At 56.2% G+C, this 21,211-nt stretch overlaps 1 protein-coding gene across 2 annotated transcripts in view; it reads right to left on the bottom strand.

Moving 5' to 3' along the window:
* DNAH1 (dynein axonemal heavy chain 1) overlaps window positions 1-20,091 on the bottom strand; it is a 94,394-nt gene extending 74,303 nt beyond the window's left edge. For both annotated transcript variants that reach the window (XM_070492982.1, XM_070492984.1), the window contains exon 1: window positions 3,964-20,091. In XM_070492982.1, coding sequence (XP_070349083.1) covers window positions 3,964-4,250 — 287 coding nt within the window. In that variant the 5' untranslated portion in view covers window positions 4,251-20,091. The remainder of the gene's footprint in view (window positions 1-3,963) is intronic.
* Between the last annotated feature and the right edge of the window lie 1,120 nt (window positions 20,092-21,211).

Here is a 21,211-nt window from a genome sequence, read left to right on the forward strand (position 1 = left end):
TCAGCCCCAGGGGCACCAGGATACAGCAATGCCTAGTCTGCCACCTTGCAACAAGCCCCAGCCCCTATGCATGAAATCAGAAGAGGGGGTGGGGAGGGAGCAAGTCGTCTCCTTCTAATCTGGACAGATGCACAGTGCCAGAAGGGTCCCCACCAGGAGACAGTGGGACCTTCCTAGGATGTTGCAGGTGAGAAATGAGCCCCCAGAGTCAGGGGCTGAGCGAGAGCAGTCTGGGACGCTCTGCAGATGCCCCCACCCCAGTGCATCCTTCTGCACTTGCCCACCCCGTTCTCCCCCATGTTAGAGAACAAGCCCTGGCTTCTCACAAGGGGAGACAAGGAGGGCAGCCCAGAGCTCACTCATTCAATGAAGAGCCCTGTTTGATTTTCCCCAAAATGACTTTCAGCTGGAGGCAGCCCTGGTGCCCCCGCCCCCCCCCCCAGGCCAGTCCTAATGGACTGCCCTGCCTCGCCCCAGCGTGGAGCCTGCATCCCCACCCATGCCTGCCCTCCCGCCATACTCCAGAAGCCAGAAGACTACCTCCCCAGAGGGACCCTGACCCTCCATTGGCCCACAGATCCCACTGTCAGTGACAGAACGATATTTACCCACCCTGGTTCTCAGGGTCAGCCCAGCTCAGGAAATATACACCCTCCTGCCTCCCCAAAGGGAGCAGCAGATGCGCCACTGGGTTGCATGCACATCTACCATCCCAAGGACAAGAGTTTGCAGAGTTTTCAGTGTGGAATGAGCAAGCCCTTGCAAAGCCACTGTTGGTTTTGGCTACCTCAAAATGCATCACCGGGGGAACTCCTCGGTCAGGGGAGAGTTACAAGAAATTGGACAAGGGTATGGGGAAGAAGAGGTTCTCATGTAATGTCAGTGGAAAAATAAAAAGGGAGTGAGTCTCCAATTATCACAATAAAAATGTCAATTAAAAGAAGCGAGGAGCATCTTTTTTTTTTAAATGCTATGGGGTTTTTTCTATGTCAGTCTTGTGCCCGGAAACCTTATTTTTTTTTTAAAGACTGGCACCTGAGCTAACAACTGTTGCAAATCTTTTTTTTTTCTGCTTTTTCTCCCCAAATCCCCCAAGTACATAGTTGTATATTTTAGTTGTGGGTCCTTCTAGTTGTGGCATGTGGGATGCCGCCTCAGCATGGCGTGGTGCCATGTCCACGCCCAGGATCCGAACAAGCGAAACTCTGGGCCCCTGAAGCAGAGCATGCAAACTTAACCACTCGGCCAGCCGGCCCTGTGGGGCCAGTGGCGGGGGGATCTTAACAAAAGGAAATAGGGGCCTGGCCTATCCCGCTTCCCACCCCAGCACACTGGGACAAAGCAGCCAGGAGCTTGCAGTACAACCCACTCTTTTGGCTGGGTTTGTGCTCTGTCATCTCCATTTTAGACACCCAGTGGGACTGGCCAGTGTAGGCCCCCTATTGCATCACGCCGGGGGAATCTTGCCTGGACTGATCTGAAAGGCGGGGCGGGCAGCCGGGGCTGTCTGGAGCAAAGCTCAGCCTGCAGCTGCTGAGTCCATTTCTAAGAAGGGGGTGGTGAGTTGGCAAGACCACTTGAGGGACCATAAAGGGCAGATGGGGCTCTGGCAGAAAGCCTCAGACTCTGAGACCGAAGGCTGACCAGCTTCGAGCCAGTCAGGTGTGTCTCTCCAGAACTCTGCTCCTTGAATCTACACTCTGGTGGCCAGCCACCCCCCAGGGCAAGTGCTGAAAACAATGCTGAGTCTGGCCCACCTGTCTGACAGTCACCAGCCGTTCCCAGAGCACCCTAAAGGACAGCGGACCCACTTGGCTCAGCCTCATCATGGCTGCAAACCCACAGATGTCTGCCTCGTCTTTGAACAAAATCACTAAACAGAGCAGGCCTTGGCGAGGCAGGTCCCCGCTCCACAGAAAGGCATTCCGTTCCCTGGTTTCTCCAGCTCTCAAATGGGTTTGAATATGCTTGGCTGCTTCCTGGTGTATTATAAGGCTCGCAGAGATAACAGATGCAGAAATGTCCAGTGTCGCTGGGGGTAAAAGACGTGTGTGATGGGGGGATTTGCTCCCCCTGTGAGCCCTTTCCCTCTGGGCAGGTAGGCAGTGAAGGAATGAATGCAGGCATGTCCCGAGAAGGAAGGAGTGAGAGTGAGCTGCAAACCCAGCACCCTGTCTCCCCTCCATCCCACAGTCCTTCACAAGGATCGATGGCTCCCCTCTGGTGCCACCTCAGCTCTGGGCACCTGTACATTGCCAGTGTGCACAGGACCTGTGACAGACTGACAGAAAGATCTCTGCCTCCTGTCGTAGCCCCATGGGTGATGGCAGCCTCTGCATGGGAATGAGCATGGCTGGCAAGGGGGAAGAGGACATGGTTCCCAACAAGCCCTCTGCCGGTCACTCTGGCACTCTCCTTCATTTGTGTAAGGGAACTGACCAGTAAGATGGCAGGGATGGCCCTGGTAAGCACACTGTTGGGAATGGTGAATGTTATTAGGAGCTTAGATGTAGTTCACACATCATCTCATTTAAATCTCTGAGGTGGGAACTGAGACTATCCTCATTTCTCAGAGGTGGGGAAAACAGGGCTCAGAAAGGTTGTGACCTGAGCAAGGTCACACAGCCAGTAAGAGGCACAATTGGAGTTTGAACCCAAGTTATTCTTTCTCCCATCAGATCACCCGGGAGCCCTATTAGCTTGAGCTAGAGGAAGCTTCAGAGGGATTCACTGCCATTCAACCCCATGTGACCCAGCCACCTGCCAGGCACTGGGCTGAATGGACACAGATGAACAAGGGGATCTGACCCTCACAACAGGTACTACCACTATCACCAATCCACAAACAAGGAAACTAAGGTCTAGAGAAGTCAGGAAACTTGCAAAGGACACACAGCCAAGAACCGGCAGACCAGAATGGAAACTGAGGTCTTCACCTCTGGCTGACCCAAAGGTCCATGTCCCTAGCACCACAACGGTGGTTCTCAAACTCTGCACCCAGGAGCCCTGAGGCACTGCAGAGTGAGCGCCTGTAGGGACGGAGATCTAAGAGGAGGGCTTCTAGATCACCCAACCCCCATTCAACAAGGACTCTGCACCTTCATCTATCTTCAAACACCAGGGTTCTGTCTAAGATCTCATTGGACAAATGGATCTGCGGCTTAAGAGATTTTGGAAGTCTCTGTCCTTTATGGGGCTACCTGGCAAACAACCATGTGGGTGGTAATAACCCCACAGGCTTGGGGTTCTTGCCACCTTTTTGGAGCACTCACCTGATGTGACCGCCTCTGAGTTCCCACAGTTGTCTGACGCCCCTCCCTCCAGGGAACATCTACCTGTGTTATATGTGCACATGAGGGCTGCAAATGCAGGAATTTTTGAGTATCATTGATCTCTGGAACCTCCTTGGCACTTGGCACAGGACTGGCACCGGCTTGGCACTCAGTAGGTGCCTAGACAGTGTTTCCCAAGTGGTTGTGTGAATGAATGAACGGATGGATGGAGTGAGGAAAGAAAAGAAGTTGATCTCTGCAACAACTTTGTGAGTTAGCTGCAGCAGCGCTCTGCCAATTTACACACGGGGACGCTGAGGACTAAGAGGACTAAGAGACTGGAGGCAGTGAGCTGGATCAGGAGAGGGACTGGCTGGATGATGAGGACCTAGTCTCCTTCCCTGCACGGCCTTCCACGGGAGCGGGAGGGGGCTGCAGTCTCAGCATGGGGGGTGGGGCCCAAAAAACCGGTCTGGTAACTACAGGACTTATCTGCAACGTTGTTTAAAAGTGTACCCCACTCCTTTCCCATTGGCCAAGGCTCGGGAAACTGGGACCGCAGACTCGTGGGCAGGGATGTGGACCGGGAGGGCGTTCTCCTTCCTGTCCTCTCGCCCTCTGCGCCTTATCGAGGTCCGCCTGCCCATGCTCGCCCCGTCATCCCTCGGCCCCACCGGCTCCACCAACCTACCGGCTCCACAGCGCAGCGCGGGGTCTAGCGGCCCGTCTCCAGGGAGGGACGCTGGGCCCGTTGCTAAGGGGCGGGACCATCCGGTACAGCTGGGTCGAAGCTTCCGTCCGAGAACCTCCCCAGGTCGGCACCGGCCTCCCCCACATTCTCTGGGACTTGGTTCCTCCCACCCAGGACTTGCGGCTCCCCCTCCCGTCCCTGCCTGGGCCGCGTCCGGAGCGGGGGATGGAGGCCGGCCACGGGAAGTGTCGCCCTCTAGACTCTAAAATCCAGGCTCCACTGCCCATCTTCCCTACCAGACTCTTCTGGAGTAAGAGACAAAATGGCCAGATATAGTGCGAGAACTTTGATTGAAATCTGGTTTAAGAAAAAAATAGTAATAGTTTGGGGGAGAATAATTGGGGAAATTTATGAATGGGAAATTCATATTCAAGCCACAGCTGCAAGACCGATGGTCCCTTCTGGTCCTCCGGAGGCTCGGCGTAGCCACACCCACCTACCGGCCACGGGCTCCTCATCCTTCTCAGGGCGGGCAGTGGCTGCTCCTGCCCCCTTCGCTGGTCTCAGGCGCCCATCTCTTCCAATGCCCTGGCATGGGTTCAGGCTTTGATCCTCCTGCCTGTCCCTGATATTGAATTATTGTTAATTTTCTTAGATGTGATGATGGTATTGTGGTTATATAGGAGACTGTCCTTGTCTTAGCTGATGTGGGCTAAGAATTTCAGGACAAATGTCAGGATGTCTGTTGCTGCGACTTCCTTTCAAATGGTTCAGCAAAATTTATATATAGATAAGTATAGATAGGAGATAAAGCAAACATGGTCCAATACTAACAATTAGAGAATCTGAAAGTTTACAGATATCTAATGTACCGGTCTTTCCATTTTTCTTTAAGGAAAAGAGGTAGGTTGCAAACCAAAAGAAAATTTAAAAATCACCGCACGGCAACCTGAGAACCCCCGGCCAGAGACTTCTCAGAAGTGGTCCCATTTCATAGGTGGGAAAACTGAGGCTCAGGAAGACAGGTTAGTGTTGGAGGTAGTAGGACCTGATGCTCATTATGGAAATATCCAATTCTATTTGACATTTTAGCAATGCTGGCTTGGTGCCAAGTCTGTGCTGGGCACTGAGTTTCCAGATTTGAATGGGACCCTGTCCCTACCATGAAATGTCTGTTGAATGGGAGAGCCAGAGAGACCAGGCCACAAAGAGCCCAAAGGCAGTGTATAAGCTGTCATTGGAGACAGTGGTTCAGCTTTGCACAGGCTTCTGCTCCCTCTGTCCAGAACATCTCTCTCCACTCCTACTCCTGGCCAACTCCTAGTCATCCTTCAAGATGTGATGCTAGTGCAACCTTTCCTGAGCCCAAACCATGGTTTCATTTGCTTGTCTTGTTGGCATTCACACAGTAGTTACTCAGTGACCACTGTGGAAGGAAGGAAGGAGTGTGAGGGGGATTGGAGATAAGTGTGGCCACAGCTCTTTGAGGGGACAGAGACCCCCAAAACCCTATTTAGGGCAGCCTGGCTCCTCTGTGGGTCTGGGGATGGGCTGTGTATCCCACATGGCTTGTAGAGAGGGACCACTTCCCTGCTTTTGCCTGGCACTTCCCACTGTCCAAAAAGCTGCAGTACCCATCCGGGTTGCCAGGGCAACATCAGCCCATGATGGGACGTCAGGGACGACAGGGGCAGAACAGTAATCCTGGAAAGTTGCCAAGCAACACAGTGGGTTGATGACATCACAGGGGCCATGGCTGCCGGACAGATGGACAGGCCACTGCAGAAAGGGTCCTCTCTCAGGAGGTCCAGCCCACAAGGCCACCCACCCCTTATCATGAGATGATCACTGCTGTGTCCCTCAACTGGAGGGTGGGCTTCAGGGGTGGGGGACAGAGGTGCTGCTTTTCCCAGTAGCCTTGCCAGCTCCACCTTGCCCTTGCCCCTCTACAAGTGTGGACAGTAGATGTGACTGCCCCCATCTCTCCCTGGCAGGGGACTGTGGGTCAGTCCCTGCTCTCCTGGGTCTCAGGTGTCCACTGTCTAATGCCCCCATCTTCTCCAATGCTTGGGCAAGGGTTCAGGCTCTGATCTTCCTGCTCTGCCCTGAAGCCCACCATACCTACCTGTTCACTAGGAGAGGAACAAGGGGCCAAGCCATGACCCCTCCCTGGGCTCCTGCTCCTCCTGTGGTAGGAGGGCAGTCTTTTGCTATGTATGGATTGGAAGGGAGGCCAGCCTTGCTCTTGTTGAAATGAGGGGAGACTGGGTTCCCACAAGAGTTGGAGAGGCCTCTACCCATCTCTCACCTGGAGCCGCCCCTGCTGAGGATGACTCTGGTGACCTGGAAGCTCAGGGCTTGGGCAAACAAGCTGCTTAGGGTGCCCTGGCCCAGGCCCATGCCTTTTGGGCAAGGGGTCTGAAGGCATGGCAGGCCTGGGCTATGCCCTCCCCTAAGCCTTCCTGCTGGCAGCCCTGAGGCCAGGAGCAATGCTTCACTGGCTGCAGAAATGAAAGCCTTGTGTGAATGGGCGGCAGAATGGGCCCTTCATGTGGCTGGCCAGCTGGAACGGAGGGCAACAAGCACCCAGATGGGGTGGCTGGAGCCACCCACTCCCCAGCTGCCCCCAGCCGGCCTCTTGGGCCCCCAGGAGCTCCCTCTGCTAGGCTAAGTCCAGGGCTCTGAGCTGCTGCCAAGAGAAACGAAGCCACAGGCATGGGGGGTGTCAAAGAAAGGGCTCACCCTCTCCCCAGGCCTCCCTTGACCCTCCCCTTCTCTGCCATTGGCCAGCTAGCCTCAGCAGCTCTGACCAGCATTTTCTTTGACGAATAAAAATGGAGACAAATTAATTCTTCTTTGATCCACATGATCAGCTTGACAGACAAGACCTTGAAAGCCCAGAGCTCAGGGAGGAGTGGAAAGGAGATCCTGGGAGGGCTGGCGGATTAAGAACCACTGGCCCATGAATGCTCAGTCCTCATCCCAGCCCCCAGCCCAAGCCCATTCCCACCTGTACTCACATGGAGAGTCCCAGCTAGAATTTCCTCCCTCTTTCAGTTTTCCTATAACTTTCCATCCTATCTCAGGCTACACCTCCTCGGGAAGCCCTCCCTGATTGCCTCAGCTCACAGAACACACTTACACTCTCCTCAGGGGCCCCAGAGGACCATGGCCAGTACCACTTGGTAGGCAACCATACAATGGCCATTGCTGTGTCCCCCAACTGAAGGGAGGGCTTAAATGGCAGGGACCAAGGGGTGCTGCTTTTCCTAGCAACCCTGCCAGTTCATCAGTCCTGGAAGGACCCTTAGGAAATGACTAGGAGATAGAGCAACCCACATTGGGGCCACCACCCTGAAGATGGTGGCCACTGACAGCAGCCCAGCTGCACATGACCCGACCTTCACACCCTCTTCCCCAGCCTACCTCCCTCTGACCTGCAATTCCAGAGCAGGCCCTGGAATAGGGTCCAGGATACTGAGGCTCTGCTCTCCAGAGTAGCAGCCATAAGGGGGTCCGCACTGGCCTCTACTTGCCTGGGCTGAAGCTCCAGGTGACAGGCCCCAAGACAGTGATATCTTCCACAGGACATTTCCTTGAAGAGCTGCGCAGAGATCTGTTTATCATAATCAGGCTCTGAGTGCCTCTGATTTCCCCTTGTCGCTAGGAACCCGGTGAGCATCAGCTGAGTGATCTCTTGGTAGAACAGGAGGCCTCATCATCTCGGCTGCGACCACCAACTGCCCCGCCCGCACAGCCCTCCAGGGAGCCTGAGTTTACTGAGTCTGGGGACCAGACTGCTATTCTGACCTTTTGTCCATCCCTAGAAAGGTCTATGTGGCTTGGGTTCTGCCACCGACTCACTGGGCGAGTCTCTTCCCTTGCTAGGCCTCAGTTTTTCCATCTGCACAGTGGGAAACACAAACCTTGCCCAGCCCTGCACCAGGGCCACCTGTACATAGTAGTCTGAGGGATGCCAAGACTGTTACCCTGCTCCAAATACCTCCGCTCCTGGCAAAACCTTTGCCCTTGCTGGACCTCTGGAAGGGAGTATTTAAGAAACTCCAGACAGCTCAGGAAGGATGGTTTGTTCAGGGGAGGCAATTCCTCCTTATCAGAGAGGTGGGGGAGCCTCAGGGGCCTGCCTGCGATGGCCTGGGGGCATTTCAAACAGCTAGGGCAGAAGCTAGAGCTGACAGTCTCCTTGGCAATCTGCTCCCACACTCCAGGTGGGAAAACTGAGGTGGCAAGAAGGGAAGGGCCTCACCCAAGGTCACAGCAGAGCAGGATGGGAACCTGGGGCTGTCCTGCAGGGTGTAGGGAGCCCTTAGGATGTGGGCCACAAAGACAAAGACCAGTTGCCGTGGGAATCCCTTCCCCTTCCCAGGAGGTGGGGGTCATCTTCCGGGGCCTCCCTCTCCTCCCACTCCCTTGTCCCTCCTCCATTCCACGACCTGGTAGTGCGGTATCAGAGAGTCAGACACTGATAATTCCTAGGATCTCAGTTTCCCCACCTGAAGTAGACTGTCGGATCACCAGGGCCCCTCTCAGGCCATCCTCTGGCAGCATTCACTCTCCCTGTTGGGGAGTCCCTGCCCCAGTGTCCTCCTCTTTCACCAATACTCCTGACAGGCCACTCGAGAACCTGGCACTGGGCTGGCCCAGTGGCGCAGCAGTGAAGTTCTCATGTTGCACTTCGGCAGCCTCGGATTTGCCAGTTCGGATCCCGGGTGTGGACCTATGCACTGCTTGTCAAGCCATGCTGTGGCAGGTGTCCCACATATAAAGTAGAGGAAGATGGGCATGGATGTTAGCTCAGGGCCAGTCTTCCTCAGCAAAAAGAGGAGGATTGGTGGCAGATGTTAGCTCAGGGCTAATCTTCCTCAAAGAAAAAAAAAAGAACCTGGCATTGATGGGCCCCCTGCCCAGTTCCTCTGTACCCTTGACGGGCTTCTGGAAAATGTCATTTCCACCTCCGAGCTGTGACTCTTGAGTGTGCAGGAGAGCATTCAGTTCTCCACGTGGTCTAACAGAGGTGGTCTTGGGAGTATGACCCAAGACAGACTTTCCCTCTTCTCTTCCCAACCTAGCTGTCCATCGTGACCCAGCTCTGGGGACATCCTGGCCTCAGATCTCCTTCTAAGCAGAAGGAAGCTTACTCTTGGAGGCCATGAGGCTGAATGGCTGCTCCCATTTTACAGGTAAAGAGACTGAGGCCCTGAAGTAGAGGCCTTGTCATGGGCACACACACTGCTGGTCAGGCAAAACTAGCTTGGCAGATGAACCCTCTGCTCTTGCCCAGGGCCCTCCCTGCTAGTCCCTCTTGGCTGGCCCTCAGAGCAGACAGCTGGGCCTAGGGATGGGCAGGGAGTGCCCTAGGGAAGGCACATGGGCTGGGGAGCAGGTGTGGTTGGGGGGCAGCAGGTGCAGGATAATGGGGCCACCAGGGGAGGTCCAGGGAGCAGGTGTTGCCATGGAGGCAGTGAAGTTGTCATTGTACACCCAGCTTTGGTGGGCTAGGAACAGGAGGGGCATCCCTGTGAGCCCCTGGGCCACCCTGGCTCGTGCTCAGAGGTTGTCCGGATGCCTGGGCTCAGGCACACAGCCAAGCCCCTCCCCTGGGTCCCAGCAGCCCTCCAGGTTACCATGACAACCAGCACTTTCATCCTTGTCCCTTTGTCTGGTCACGGTCCAGCTTTTGTGACCAGCCATAATTGGGGGGTGGGGAGAAGGGGGCCTTGCCTCAGGATGCACTCAGCTGGGGTGGAGTCATGAAAGCAAGGCAGAGGGAGCTGGAAGGCAGATTAAAGAAAACTGGAGACCAAAAGGCTGGGCTTTGCTGGTCATTGACCCCTACAGCCTCCTCTCCTGGCTGCTGACCACAGCCTCAGAGCTGGGTCTGCGGGCCTGGGAGTGATCTGGGCCCCAGGTCCTCCTGTCCCCTCTCTGGACCTCATTTTCCCATCTGTGCATGGAGCTGTGGAGCACCCCCTCCCCTGGTACACTGTGGCTCTGGGAGGCAAAAGAGCATGGGCCAAACCAGAGTTTGTTAACTCCCCTGTAGAACTGGGGAAACTGAGGCACAGAGCAAAGCTGGGCATTGGCAGGGATCACGCCACAGTAAGCAAGAGGCAGAGCCAGGGCTACTGGGGCCCCAGCACCTCAAGGCATCAGGCCCCCAAACCAAATAGTAAATTGAGCCCCATGGTAGTCCCTCCTCCTGACACACCCCCATAGGGAGGAGCCTCGCCTCTAGTTCTTAGTGGAGTAGGGTCAGACTGTGGTGGCCCAGGCCCCACAAGTTGTGTGACTTTGGGCAAGTCCCTTCTCCTCTTGGAACCCCAGTCTGTAAAAACAAGGAGGTCTGTAGTAACACTGGACCCTCCCTCCCACAGCTGGGGTGGGAATGGAGTGCGGTCTACTCCACACACAGCTGGCTCCCTGTCGACTCCCACAAACACCTCACATCCCCCGCTCTCCCCTAGCATCACCCCTGGCCTACCCAGGGACTTGGCATCCCTGCATGGCCACCCTGCCTCACCACTCCGGGCCTTTGCACCTGTGGTTCCCTCCTCTGTGGTATTCTCTTCCCTGAGACAGGAATCCAGAGGTCCCAGGTCACCAGGAGGTGGCGAGCACGATTGTTGCTGTCTTAAATGTAAAGGAGTCCCATTGAGACAAGCTCCGATTTTCAACAGGGAAGCCCTGAGCAGCAGCAGAGTGCTGGGGAAGGAGCCAGCTTTGCAGCGGTGGACATGGCTCCCGGGACAGCACAGAGAAGGGTAGCAGGATGGCTTCAGAGACTGGTGGCAGTGCCCCTTGTCCCTCCTTCCTGGGCTGGCTCTTCAGATCTTTGAGGGGACCCAGGGGTTCCTACGAGCCCCCTGCCCCAGGCTCAACCCCCTGCAGTCTCGTGGGAGGAGTCTGGGCACCCCAACAATGACCAGCAAAACCACAAGTGTTTGGAGTGAGCTTCTGTAGTGTCTGCCACTCTCCACGGGATCTGGGGCTCTGCAGGCACCTCAGGCTCAGGACAGACCCCCACCACCAGGGCAGCCCCACAGACATGACTGGGTCTAGTGACATGCCCCAGGTATACCTTGAGGCACACACCTCAGTCAGGGTGGGTCTGCATCCCCCCTTCTCAGCCACCACTGGTCCCCCTGAATGAAAGCCTTCAGCAGGGTGCCAGAGGGGAGGGGCTGGGGCTGCCCCTGCAGGTGGACTGAATACTGAGCAGAGAACAAATTCACACCAGCAGGCAGGCCCCATATCTCAACACAGGTCGGCCATCTCCAGAAAATGTTCCTTCCTCTTCCCCATGAACAGCTTCCTCGGGGATTAGCTCTGCATCTGCACTGGAAGCCAGAGGGGGCGCAGCAGGACCTGCAACCTGAGGCCCACAGGTCAGTGCGAGAGCCCAGGTTGAGGCAGCATCACTGGGCAGCCCACCCCAGGCAGAGGACGGTGTCCACCTCTGTAGTTATTCATTGTTGGTATGGGTTAGTAACCCGTTATTGAGGAATTAGCATGTATCATGAGGTTTATGCCTCATAAGGTTCATCACGTCATTTAATCCTAGCACCAGCCTAGAGGATGGCGGCTATTGTTTCCCCATTTACAGGCAGGGACACTGAAGCTCAGAGAGGTTAGACTGTCTCAGGAAAGGGGATCAGCAGGCACACCTGAGGTGAGGGAAGGGTAGGAGGAAGAGCCAAGGCCACTGTTAGGCAGAAGACAGTCCAAGGCAGATTCGGGCTCAGGGTAAACCATGTTTTATAATGGTCTGAGCCAAGGGACTGGGCTGCCCTGGTGGCAGGGAACGCCCTGTCATGGGATGCATGCAGGAAGAAGCTGGATGGGGTACCTGTCACTCGGGCATCAGAATGGAAATGGAGTCCAGAGCGTGTAAGACACCAAGGTATCAATCCCGACCCCACCCCAGCCCTGGAGGGTGCAGAGAAGGCACCACCTCCCAGGTAGGGGTTGAAGGATGGAGAGGGGACACCCTGCCCAGAACTATCCCCCTGTTGCCTTGTCTCCGGGGATGGCTTCCACTTTCCGAGATGTGTCTTTCTTAGTGAGAAATTTCAGAGGACCACGGACAGAGCACAGGTGGGAACACAGGCTGGGAGTAAGTATCCTAAGTTTTACATCCCAGGCACTTCACTTGCCTCACCCCAGCGCTGGACATCTCAGAACCCAACCCCACTCCCAGGGCCCCTCCTTAGGGGCCTGGCAGCTCCTCTTTCCCCATCCCTTACAGCCAACCAGAGTACCACACCACATTAGTTCCACCCCTAAACAAATCCACCCATCCTCTCTGCTTCCAAGCCGTGGCCCTGGCTGCCGCCTCCCAATCCTCCCAGCTACCAGGCACCAGTCACCAGTTCCTTTTCTACCCAGCAGCTCTGCTTAGATCCCCCAGAAGCTCCCCTTGGGCCTCCCTGATCTGGCCCCTCATTCTCCCAACTTGGTACTTTGTGCTGCCCTCTGGCCAGGGGGAGGCCCTTTTAGTCCCTAGCACATACCAGGTACCCACACCGCTCCTCACCTGGATCATATTCACAGCAAATCAGACATCTTTCCTCCCAGGTCTGGGTTAAGCACCCCTGTGCTGCCATAGCCACCATAAAACTGTGAGGCTGGGGCCATTAGTGTGTCTGCCTCCTCAGAGAGACCAAAGGCACCATGGGGCAGGGTCAACCTGTCTCTCCAGCCTTGTGTTCCCAGCCCCTGCCCTGCTGCCTAGCACACAGGAGATGCTCATTGAGTGACAGCTGAATGGATGAATGAACGGAAGTGTGACCAAGGCTGTGAGGGCTGTCCTATACAGGCAAGTCCTCGGGGTCAGCCGGGTGTAGAAGCTGTGGCAGGAAGTTGGTTCAGGGAGATGTCTGGGGCAGGAGACTTACTGGGCCAGCAGGTCCTCTGCAGAGGCCCCAGACTTGTGTGGTCTCACTCCTGCCCTGAACCACAAAGCAGGGGCATCTCTAAGGGCCACACACCTGCCAGAAAGGGACAGGAATTGGGAACTCAAGCCAAATGGAGAAGGTGATTGAGGTGGATTCCTAGACGTCTCACTCACTGCCTCTGAGTCACATATTCCCTTTCAGCAAAGCCATTTTACAGTCTTCCACAGGACGGCCATGTAGTGTGGGGAAATCCAAAGGACCAGCCACGGTGCACCCATCCTGCTCAGCCAGCGGGGAGGATACCTGTTGGTGGCTTTATACACCCACCCCCATCCCCAACAGCCATGCAGAGAGAAGCAAGTTTGAGAAAGCAGGTTTCTCTGGGTCTGGCTGACCTTGAACCTCCAGCTACTGCTCTCTCTCTCTATGGGTGGTCCCTGGCCTGTGTGGCTGCTTCATACCCCTCCCAGCTCAGTGGCAGCCTCCTGAACTCCCTGGCAGGCTTCCAGGCCTCAGAGGAAGCCACTGCCTTTGCCACCACATTACTGTCGCCACCACTGCTGCTGTGAAAATGCAATTACAGCAAACAGCCGCCGCCTCACTTGAGCCTCACCATTCACACCTGGAACTAATTAACTTAATTAGGCCTTAATGAGCTACACTGGTCGGAAGGCCTATTTTTACTTAATTATCCCCTAATGTGCTTGGCATGGAGGAGTATGGCTGCCATTGCCACCGCCTCTCCTGCAGAAAGAACGCCCAGGAGTGATGCCTGTCTGCCAGGAGTCGTCCCCAAAGAGCTGAGAGTCTGGGAGTTGGGGGTGAGGCAGGGGCCACGGGCCATACCTGTGGGAACAGCATCCCCCTCCAGCCCCGTCATTCTGGCTGCCCTGCCTCGGCTGGGGCTGAAGCCACCCTGGGCTCTGCTGTGGGCGTGGCAGACATGCATGACCTAGCTGGCTTTTGCATTTGCAGACCTCTGACAGGGGAGGACAGGAGCTCAGAGAGTTACCCTGCAACTGCCTCCAATGGGGAGGCCAAGGCTCAGAGGGGTGAAGGGCTTGCCTGAAGACACAAGCTAACTCGTGGTGATGAAGGTAGGCAACCCCCAGACCTTCTGAAGAAGACTTTTAAGCAGTGATACAGTCTTGTTAGCGTAGGGTCTAACCCCTCCCACACCAGGCTGGGTTAGGATGGGCAGAGGATCACCTGGCCTCCAGGGTTTCCATGACAACACCTTCCACTCGGAGCTGGGCTTGGCTCAGAAAAGCCAAGTTTGTCTAATAACTTACTTCTCTAGGTTTGGGGTGGGGTGAGGTGGCCTTGTCTCACTGGGCAGATATGTGGGAGGCATCCAGAGCAGGGTCCTTCCCAGGTGGCCTCTGCCTTGGCCCCCTTCAGTGCCTCAAGATGATTGGTTCATTTGAATCTCTAGGTTCCTGAGGCTGGAGGGGGACTTTGGCTCTTGTGTCTATGCTAACGATGGGTCAACTTTCTCTTTGGAGCAGTACTCCCTCTGGAACTCCAGACTTAAATCTGACACCTGTTTCCTTGGTGCTTCCAGCCTTATCCAGCCCTTGAGTTCCATCTTACCGGCCAGCTCTTCCCAGCATTCCTATTTGCTGAAAATGACTTCACCATTTGCTCATGTGCTCAAGCCAAGAACCAAAGAGCTGCCCTACACAACCCTCCCTTACACCCTATAGCCAACTGTCAAGAGTCCTGTTGGTCCTGCTTCCAAACAACACTCCAGATGCCAAATTCCCACTACCTCCCAGTAAGCACGCAGTCCTGGCCACCATCATATCCCATCTGGACAGCCCTTTCCTGGTCTTCCAGCTTCCACAATCCAGTCTCCACACAGCTGCCACAGTGATTCTTAAAAATCACTCCCAGTTCAAAATGCTCCAATGACTTTCTGTCACACACAGGATAAAGTCCATGGGCCTCGCCTGACCAATAGGTGCCTGCCTGCCTCTCTGGTCTCATCCACCCCGTTTCTCTGCCTTGTCCCACTCGTGTGGGCTGCCATGTAGGGTATCAGAGACCTCAAGGCCTTGGCATTTGCTGTTCCTTCTGCCTAGAATGCTCTTCCTCCAGACCTCTAGATCGCTCACATCTTGGCTTAAATCCCCACATGCCTAAAGCCTCCTAGCATATGGCCCTGTTACGATCTTCTGCATGGCACCTGCATGACACTGCTCTTGTTTTCCTATCTCCCACGACTAGAGTATAGGCTCCACCAGGGCAGGGATTTCAGCTGATTCAGGGTCTCTACTGAATCCCTAGCCTAGAATACCATATGCCTGGCACACAGTAGGGACTTTTTGTTGGATGGATGTTGAGTAAATGCCTTGACCTTCCCACAAACAACCAGAGTTCCAAGCCCCTTCTTCAAGCTCCCCAGAGCCCTCCTCACCTGAGCATGGCATCCCCACATCTTGCTCTGGCCTCCCAGCCACTGTTCACACTGGTCCTACCACCTTAAGTGCCCCTATCCCCATCCTCAGTGGACTGAAACCCTTGCCCACCCAGACCTAGGCCCTGCAGTGCTGCTTCCCCTGAAGAGGGAGAGGGTTGGGACCTCTACCTGCTTGAACTTGTGCACTTGGTTTCACCCTTGGCCTTGCTCTTCCTGGCACTTATCTCTGCCTACCCTTGTGGTGACTCCTTGGGCCTGGGTCTGTCTGGACCCTGAGGTCATGAGTCCCTGGAGGTAGTAAACCTCGTCTCTGCCTGCCCATTGCTCCCCATCCCTGCCCTAGTAGTCAGGCCCAAGGTGGCTGGCCCATAGTCAGTGATTAGCAAAGGGGTCAGCCCCACCCTGACCACATGGCCCTAGACCTAGGGAGGGGTTCGGATGAGGGCAGGGTCCAGGCAGCTGGGCATTTTGCTAAGTATAAGGATGGGACACCACTGAGTGGGAAGGTCTGGGATGGCCCCCAGAGCCCAAGCCTCCCAGACAGGAGACAGGGGTTCCCCAGTTCAGAAGGGCAAGGGGCCCACCCTGGGGCCGATGGAATTGTCAATCAGAGCTGTCTCCCCAGGGGCCCTGACCCCTACACAGGACATAGGTAGGAGACAAAGGGGAAGGACAGCTATGGGGGGAGGGGAGATGGATACCAGCTTCCTTGTGTCCCACCTCCCTGGGGCTCCAGACTATCCCAGGATGTCTGAGACTATGGATCATAGATTCTCTCCTTTCACAAAAGGAAACTGAGGCCTGAGGGAAGGGATCAGCCCTGGTGACCCAGCCAGGCAGCGAGTAAGTTGCTGGGCCTGATTTCAGTTCTAACAGCACCTCTTGGAGGCCCTGGAGCCTCAGTTTCCCCATCTGCACAATGGTGGCACTGACTCCCATCTTCCCTCACCTTGCATCCCTCGCCCCCCAGGAAAGCTGTGAGATTCACTGAGGGGAAGGCCGTGGATGGTCTAGGGAGGACCCTGCCTCCTGGCTGGCCTCGTGGAAGGCGAGGAGAGGGAGGGTAGAAAGGGCTAGGGAGCAGGAGTCTGGAGACCCCCCTCCAGGGATTCCAAAGGCAGCCCTGCCCCCTCCTAAAAAAAAGGAGCTCATGGGGCAGGAGACCTCCCTGAAGCTGAGGGCCACGTGCCTGGGCTTGAGGAGTCTCTGGCCATGGCAAGCTACCTCTAAGGGTCCGTACTACCTGGATTGGCTCTACCACCTTCCTTGCCCTGAGCCTCAGTTTCCCCACTAGTCCAATGAGGAAAATAGTAGTCATCCCAGTCTTTCCAGTCTGTGGCCTCCTAGGGCCACCATGAGGGGCCAAGCGGCCAGTGGCTCTTCTGAGCAGCAAAGCCCTGAAGAGAGAAGAGACAGCCTGCTATTGGTGGTATTTCAGCAGAGAACTTGGGGGCAGAGGGGCCTAGAGCGCTCAGGCCCCCAATCTCAGAGACCCCAGCCAAGCCAGGGGCCCTGCCCTGCCCTGGGGTTGTTGGGGGGTGGTGATGCCCATATGTGGTGGAAGAGGCTTGGTCAGGGACTCCATCAGTCCTGGAAACTGCCTTTCTGTCCCCACTGACTCTCCTGTCCTAGGCTGTCTGTTGGCCTGCCCCACTCCCATCCCCCCCCACACACACAGCAGCCACTGCCCGCCTCCCTCCCCAGCAGAGACAGCTGCTACAGGCCTCCATGCTGGAACCAAAATTGAATGAGCATTTTCACAATGTCGCCCGCCTCCCGCTGACGGCTCCTAATTGCATGTTGAAGCCATGCAATGAAGCCCAACTTACACTAATTATGTCATTACTCTAATTAAGTAAATACTGTATGTGCTAATTGACTGAAATCTCTTCAGGGGGATGGGCAAGAGGAGAGGAGGCTGGAGTCTCCTAGGCTTTCACATGGATGGGGGGGCGGTAAACAGATGGGGGGCGGGCATTCCTCCTTCAGTTCAGCAGGTCCTACCATCACCCAAGTAGGGTTCAGGGAGGATCCTTGGCCATTGCCCTGGACAGGCTTGCCCATGTTCCAGGGGAGAACCCAAAAGGTGCTGAACAGCTAGTCAGAGACCCAAGTTCACCCTGACAGGCTGATGGTCTTGAACAAGCCTTTTCTCTCTCCACAGTGGGTCCCTCGGCCCATCCCCAACCTCTGCCAGCCCAGAGCCTGAGGACTCTCAGACATACTGAGCAGAGGGGCATCAGAGGGACTCAATGTCCAGGCAGGACTACTAACCAAGCCACTGTTATCCATCTATGGGATATCAGTTACATGCCCGGCCAGGGGCAGCAGGAGGGAGAAAGGCTCATGACCGAGCAAAGCCCTAGGCCCTGGGGAAAGCACCAGTGTGAACCAGGCAAGGAAAAAATGGGGCTGGCATTCTCCAGAAGCCATGTTAGGTGGGATGATCTGAGGAAGTAATGAGGGCTTCCTGGAGGAGGAGGACTTCATCTACAAGGGAAAGAGGAAATCAGGGCTTCAGAGCTCAGATCATCTTTCAAAGTGTGATTTTTAAATGCCAAACTTCTTAACCATAACCTTCGAGTGGGGGTTGAAAGGGATAAGAGAGCAGCCATCTGAAGGATAGCTTCCAGATGGGACTCCAAACCACTTGGGGACCCTGGGGGACTCAGAAGGAATGCCAGCCCTGTGTCAGGGACCATCGTGTAAGCCCCAGTATGACCAGAGCCCCAATCCTGCCCCCTCTAAGCCTATCAATATGGACCAGTCATCAAGCAGGGCCCCCATTCCTGCCCTGTCCCTCATGGGGCTGTGGGGAGGGTCCCAAAGGCAAGAGTTCGAGGCCTTGGCACTGGGGCCGGGGCCGCCAGCAGCTGGGTGTTCTCAAGCCCACTCAGGGCCAGGCAGTGCCCAGTCTCCCGAGTGTGCTCAGGTGCTGTGGTGTGGGCGCCAGCTTCACCCCACCCGCCTGCTGCCATTTCCATAGACATATGCTGTGCTGCCACACCTGGCAAACACCACATGCTCACTTTGGTGGGCAGTAGCTCCCTGCCTCCCAGCCTGGAGGAGACAGAAAACAAGAGGGACATGGCGCCTACCCTGAACCAGCCCAGCTCCCAAGGTGGCCTTAGCCAAGCCCCTCCAGTCCCCAGGACTCAGGCTCCCAATAGGTGACATCCACTAATTCGCTGCCTGTCCTAGGTACCACACAACATGGTCTGGGCTCTCCTACACTGGCTCCAGGAAATAGAAACTGATAAGAAATAGTCCTTTCAGCCATGACGGCTGCAACTTACTCTCAAATGGCTCAGGAAAAAAAAATTATGTATGACCACACACACAGACACATACATATACAGCAAATATATATATATCTAGAGAGAGAGAGAGAAGGCAAATGAGGCAAAATATTAACAATAGTAGAATATGGCTAAAGGGTATATGGGTATCTTATATTCTTATTCTGACAAATTTTCTGTAACTTTGAAATTATTTCTAAATAAACTGTAGAAGGAAGGAAGGAAGAAAGGTCCTTTTCTTTTGTGGGGTTCCAGGCTACTAGAGGAGGCTGCCGGACCAGTGGCAGCTGGGTTGATGTGGCCCTGCTTGGTGGGGCCAGGAGGGCTTCCCTGAGGAGGTGGCAAGGAGTTGGGCTGGGCAGAATCTAAGGGGCATCTAGCTCTTAGCCTTCCACACAGGGTGGGACTGGGGCTGACTCTCCCCTCTCCCTGTCACAGCTTTAGGCAAGCCCATGGCTTCCTCCACTTCTCTTGCTCCCCAGAGAATCGTCGTGCTCTGGAATTTCTATGAGGAGTCTCCAGCGGGACAAGAAGAGGAACTTCCCTTGGTCAGAAGGCTTAGGAGGGCCTCCTGTGCCTCTGAGCATGAGAGGAGACTGGACCAGCCCAGGGCACTGTGCTGGGACAAGAGGGATGGGACAGCTTGGTCAAGGCCACCTACCACCCCTGCCCCCCCTGGCAGCACTAACACAGACCTGTGCCCCAGCAACCCCGGCTGCCTTCCCTGGTGCCCTTCTCTATCACAGCAGCGCCTGGCAGCAGGAGGGCAGCAGCAGGGCAGCGGTTCATTATTCCATCCTTCGTTAGGTCTGTGTTAGGCAGCCCAAGGAAGTGTGGGGTGTGGAGAGGGAGGTCTCTGCTTTAGATGGGGCTGCTAAGGGGCTGTGGCTCTGGACCCTCCTTGGAGCCTCCTTCCCACCTCATACCCTCCCTATTCCCTGCTTCCCTGCTCCCTTTATCCTCACTCCTCCCCCTCCTCACTGCACCCACCATCCTCCCCTTCTCCCTGGGGGCCCCAAATGCTCTTCTCTAAAAGGGGACTTCCCCTACCCAGTTCTCAGTCCAGGCTTTGGACTCTGTCACCATCCCCTCCCACAAAGAGACAGGGACACCAGCATCCTGATGTGTGGTCAACTACGGTGTGTTCTGAACTCTCGCGGGATGAATGGGACCCCTACCCACTCTCACAGCCCATCCCCTCTCCCTTTGACCTCAGGCTGCGACTTCAGAGCCAGAATCGCCCCAGAGAGGACCTGCCTTCCATTCAGGAGACGCTGTTCAGGACACTCCAGATTGCAGCCCCCAGAGGTCAGCAGGGGCTGATTCCTCCATTGGGACACCTTTGTTCTTCTCTGCCTTTGTCCCTGGGCCCTGTCCTCCCAGCCAGCCCACCAGCCCAGCGCCTTACCCCTTGCCTGGCTGCTCGCCTCTCCCTCCCATTCCCCTTCGTGGCCTTTGCCCACTCAAGCACCAGAGCCTGGCGTGGGGCAGAGGTGCAACCTCTCTGCCCACCCCCAGCCCCGCCCCCCAGCCAAGCTGGGCTGTCTGCCCCCCACCCCCCGCAGCCCTGCCCCCCCCACAGCTCCCTCTTCTGTCCACGCCCCTCACTTGCCCCGTGTCCGCCCCCTAACAATCTCTCCTCTCCTGGTCTGGTCCCTCACCTCCTCCACCCCCTCCCCATTTCCTCTCCCCTCCTTTCTTGGCCCTTCAGTCGCTGAGAGTCAGGCTTTATCTCTGGGCACGTTCTCCTCCCCTCCCTCTTCTCTCTCATCCTCTCCCTCTCTCTTCCCCCTCCAGCCTCCACTCCTTCGCCCGCTCACTCACCCTCTCCCTCTCCCGCTGCCCCCCTCTTTCTCCCCCACCTCTTTGTTTCAGCTGAGAACCGGCTCCTTGGGACAGTTCTCACACTGCAGTGCCTCTGGTGAGGAGACAGCGCCACCGAGGTGAGCTGGGAGAGCTGGGACACCAGGCGCGGGCAGCCGGAGCTCTGGGGGGCGGGCAGGTGGGGAGAGTGGGCAGTCTGGCTGTGACCTCTTCTCTGCCCGGGGCGGTGGGAGCAGCAGTCAGAGTGCCAGCTTCAGATGTCCCAGTGGTCAGCAGGATGGGAGGGCAGTTGGCTGCGGAGGGCAAAGCTGGTTGGGCGCTGGCAGGTTCTGTCCCTGCCCTGGTGCCTGGCTTCTGTGGGTGGCCCTGGGCTGAGGGAGACCCTCAGGGAACCCGACTGGGTGGGCGGAGGCTGGGCTGCCCGGAACAGCCACCCTTGAAGGTTTGAGTGTATGACCAGTCCTGAAGTCCAGGGCTCTGAACCCTGCCTCTGGCTGGGCTGCGGCTGCGAGGTTGCCAGGTGGCGGCAGCAGCGCTGTCCATGAGGCTGTGACCCCTACAAGTGCCTGTCCCTGGTGGGGTTTTTGTTGCTGGTCAGAGATGTGCTGGGCTGCCCACTGTCCAATCAGCGGGTGTGGGCAAAGGAGGTGAGACCTGCCCTCTGGCTGGCTGCTTTCACCCCAAGCTACTGACTGCCAGACCCACAGAGCCACATGGGGGGAGGGGCACTTCTCCCTCCCCTAGGGATCTCTGTCCAGCTCCCCCCAGATAGAATCTCCAGGACAGCT

This window comes from Equus asinus, chromosome 21 (genome assembly GCF_041296235.1).
Source record: "Equus asinus isolate D_3611 breed Donkey chromosome 21, EquAss-T2T_v2, whole genome shotgun sequence".
NCBI lineage: Eukaryota > Metazoa > Chordata > Mammalia > Perissodactyla > Equidae > Equus > Equus asinus.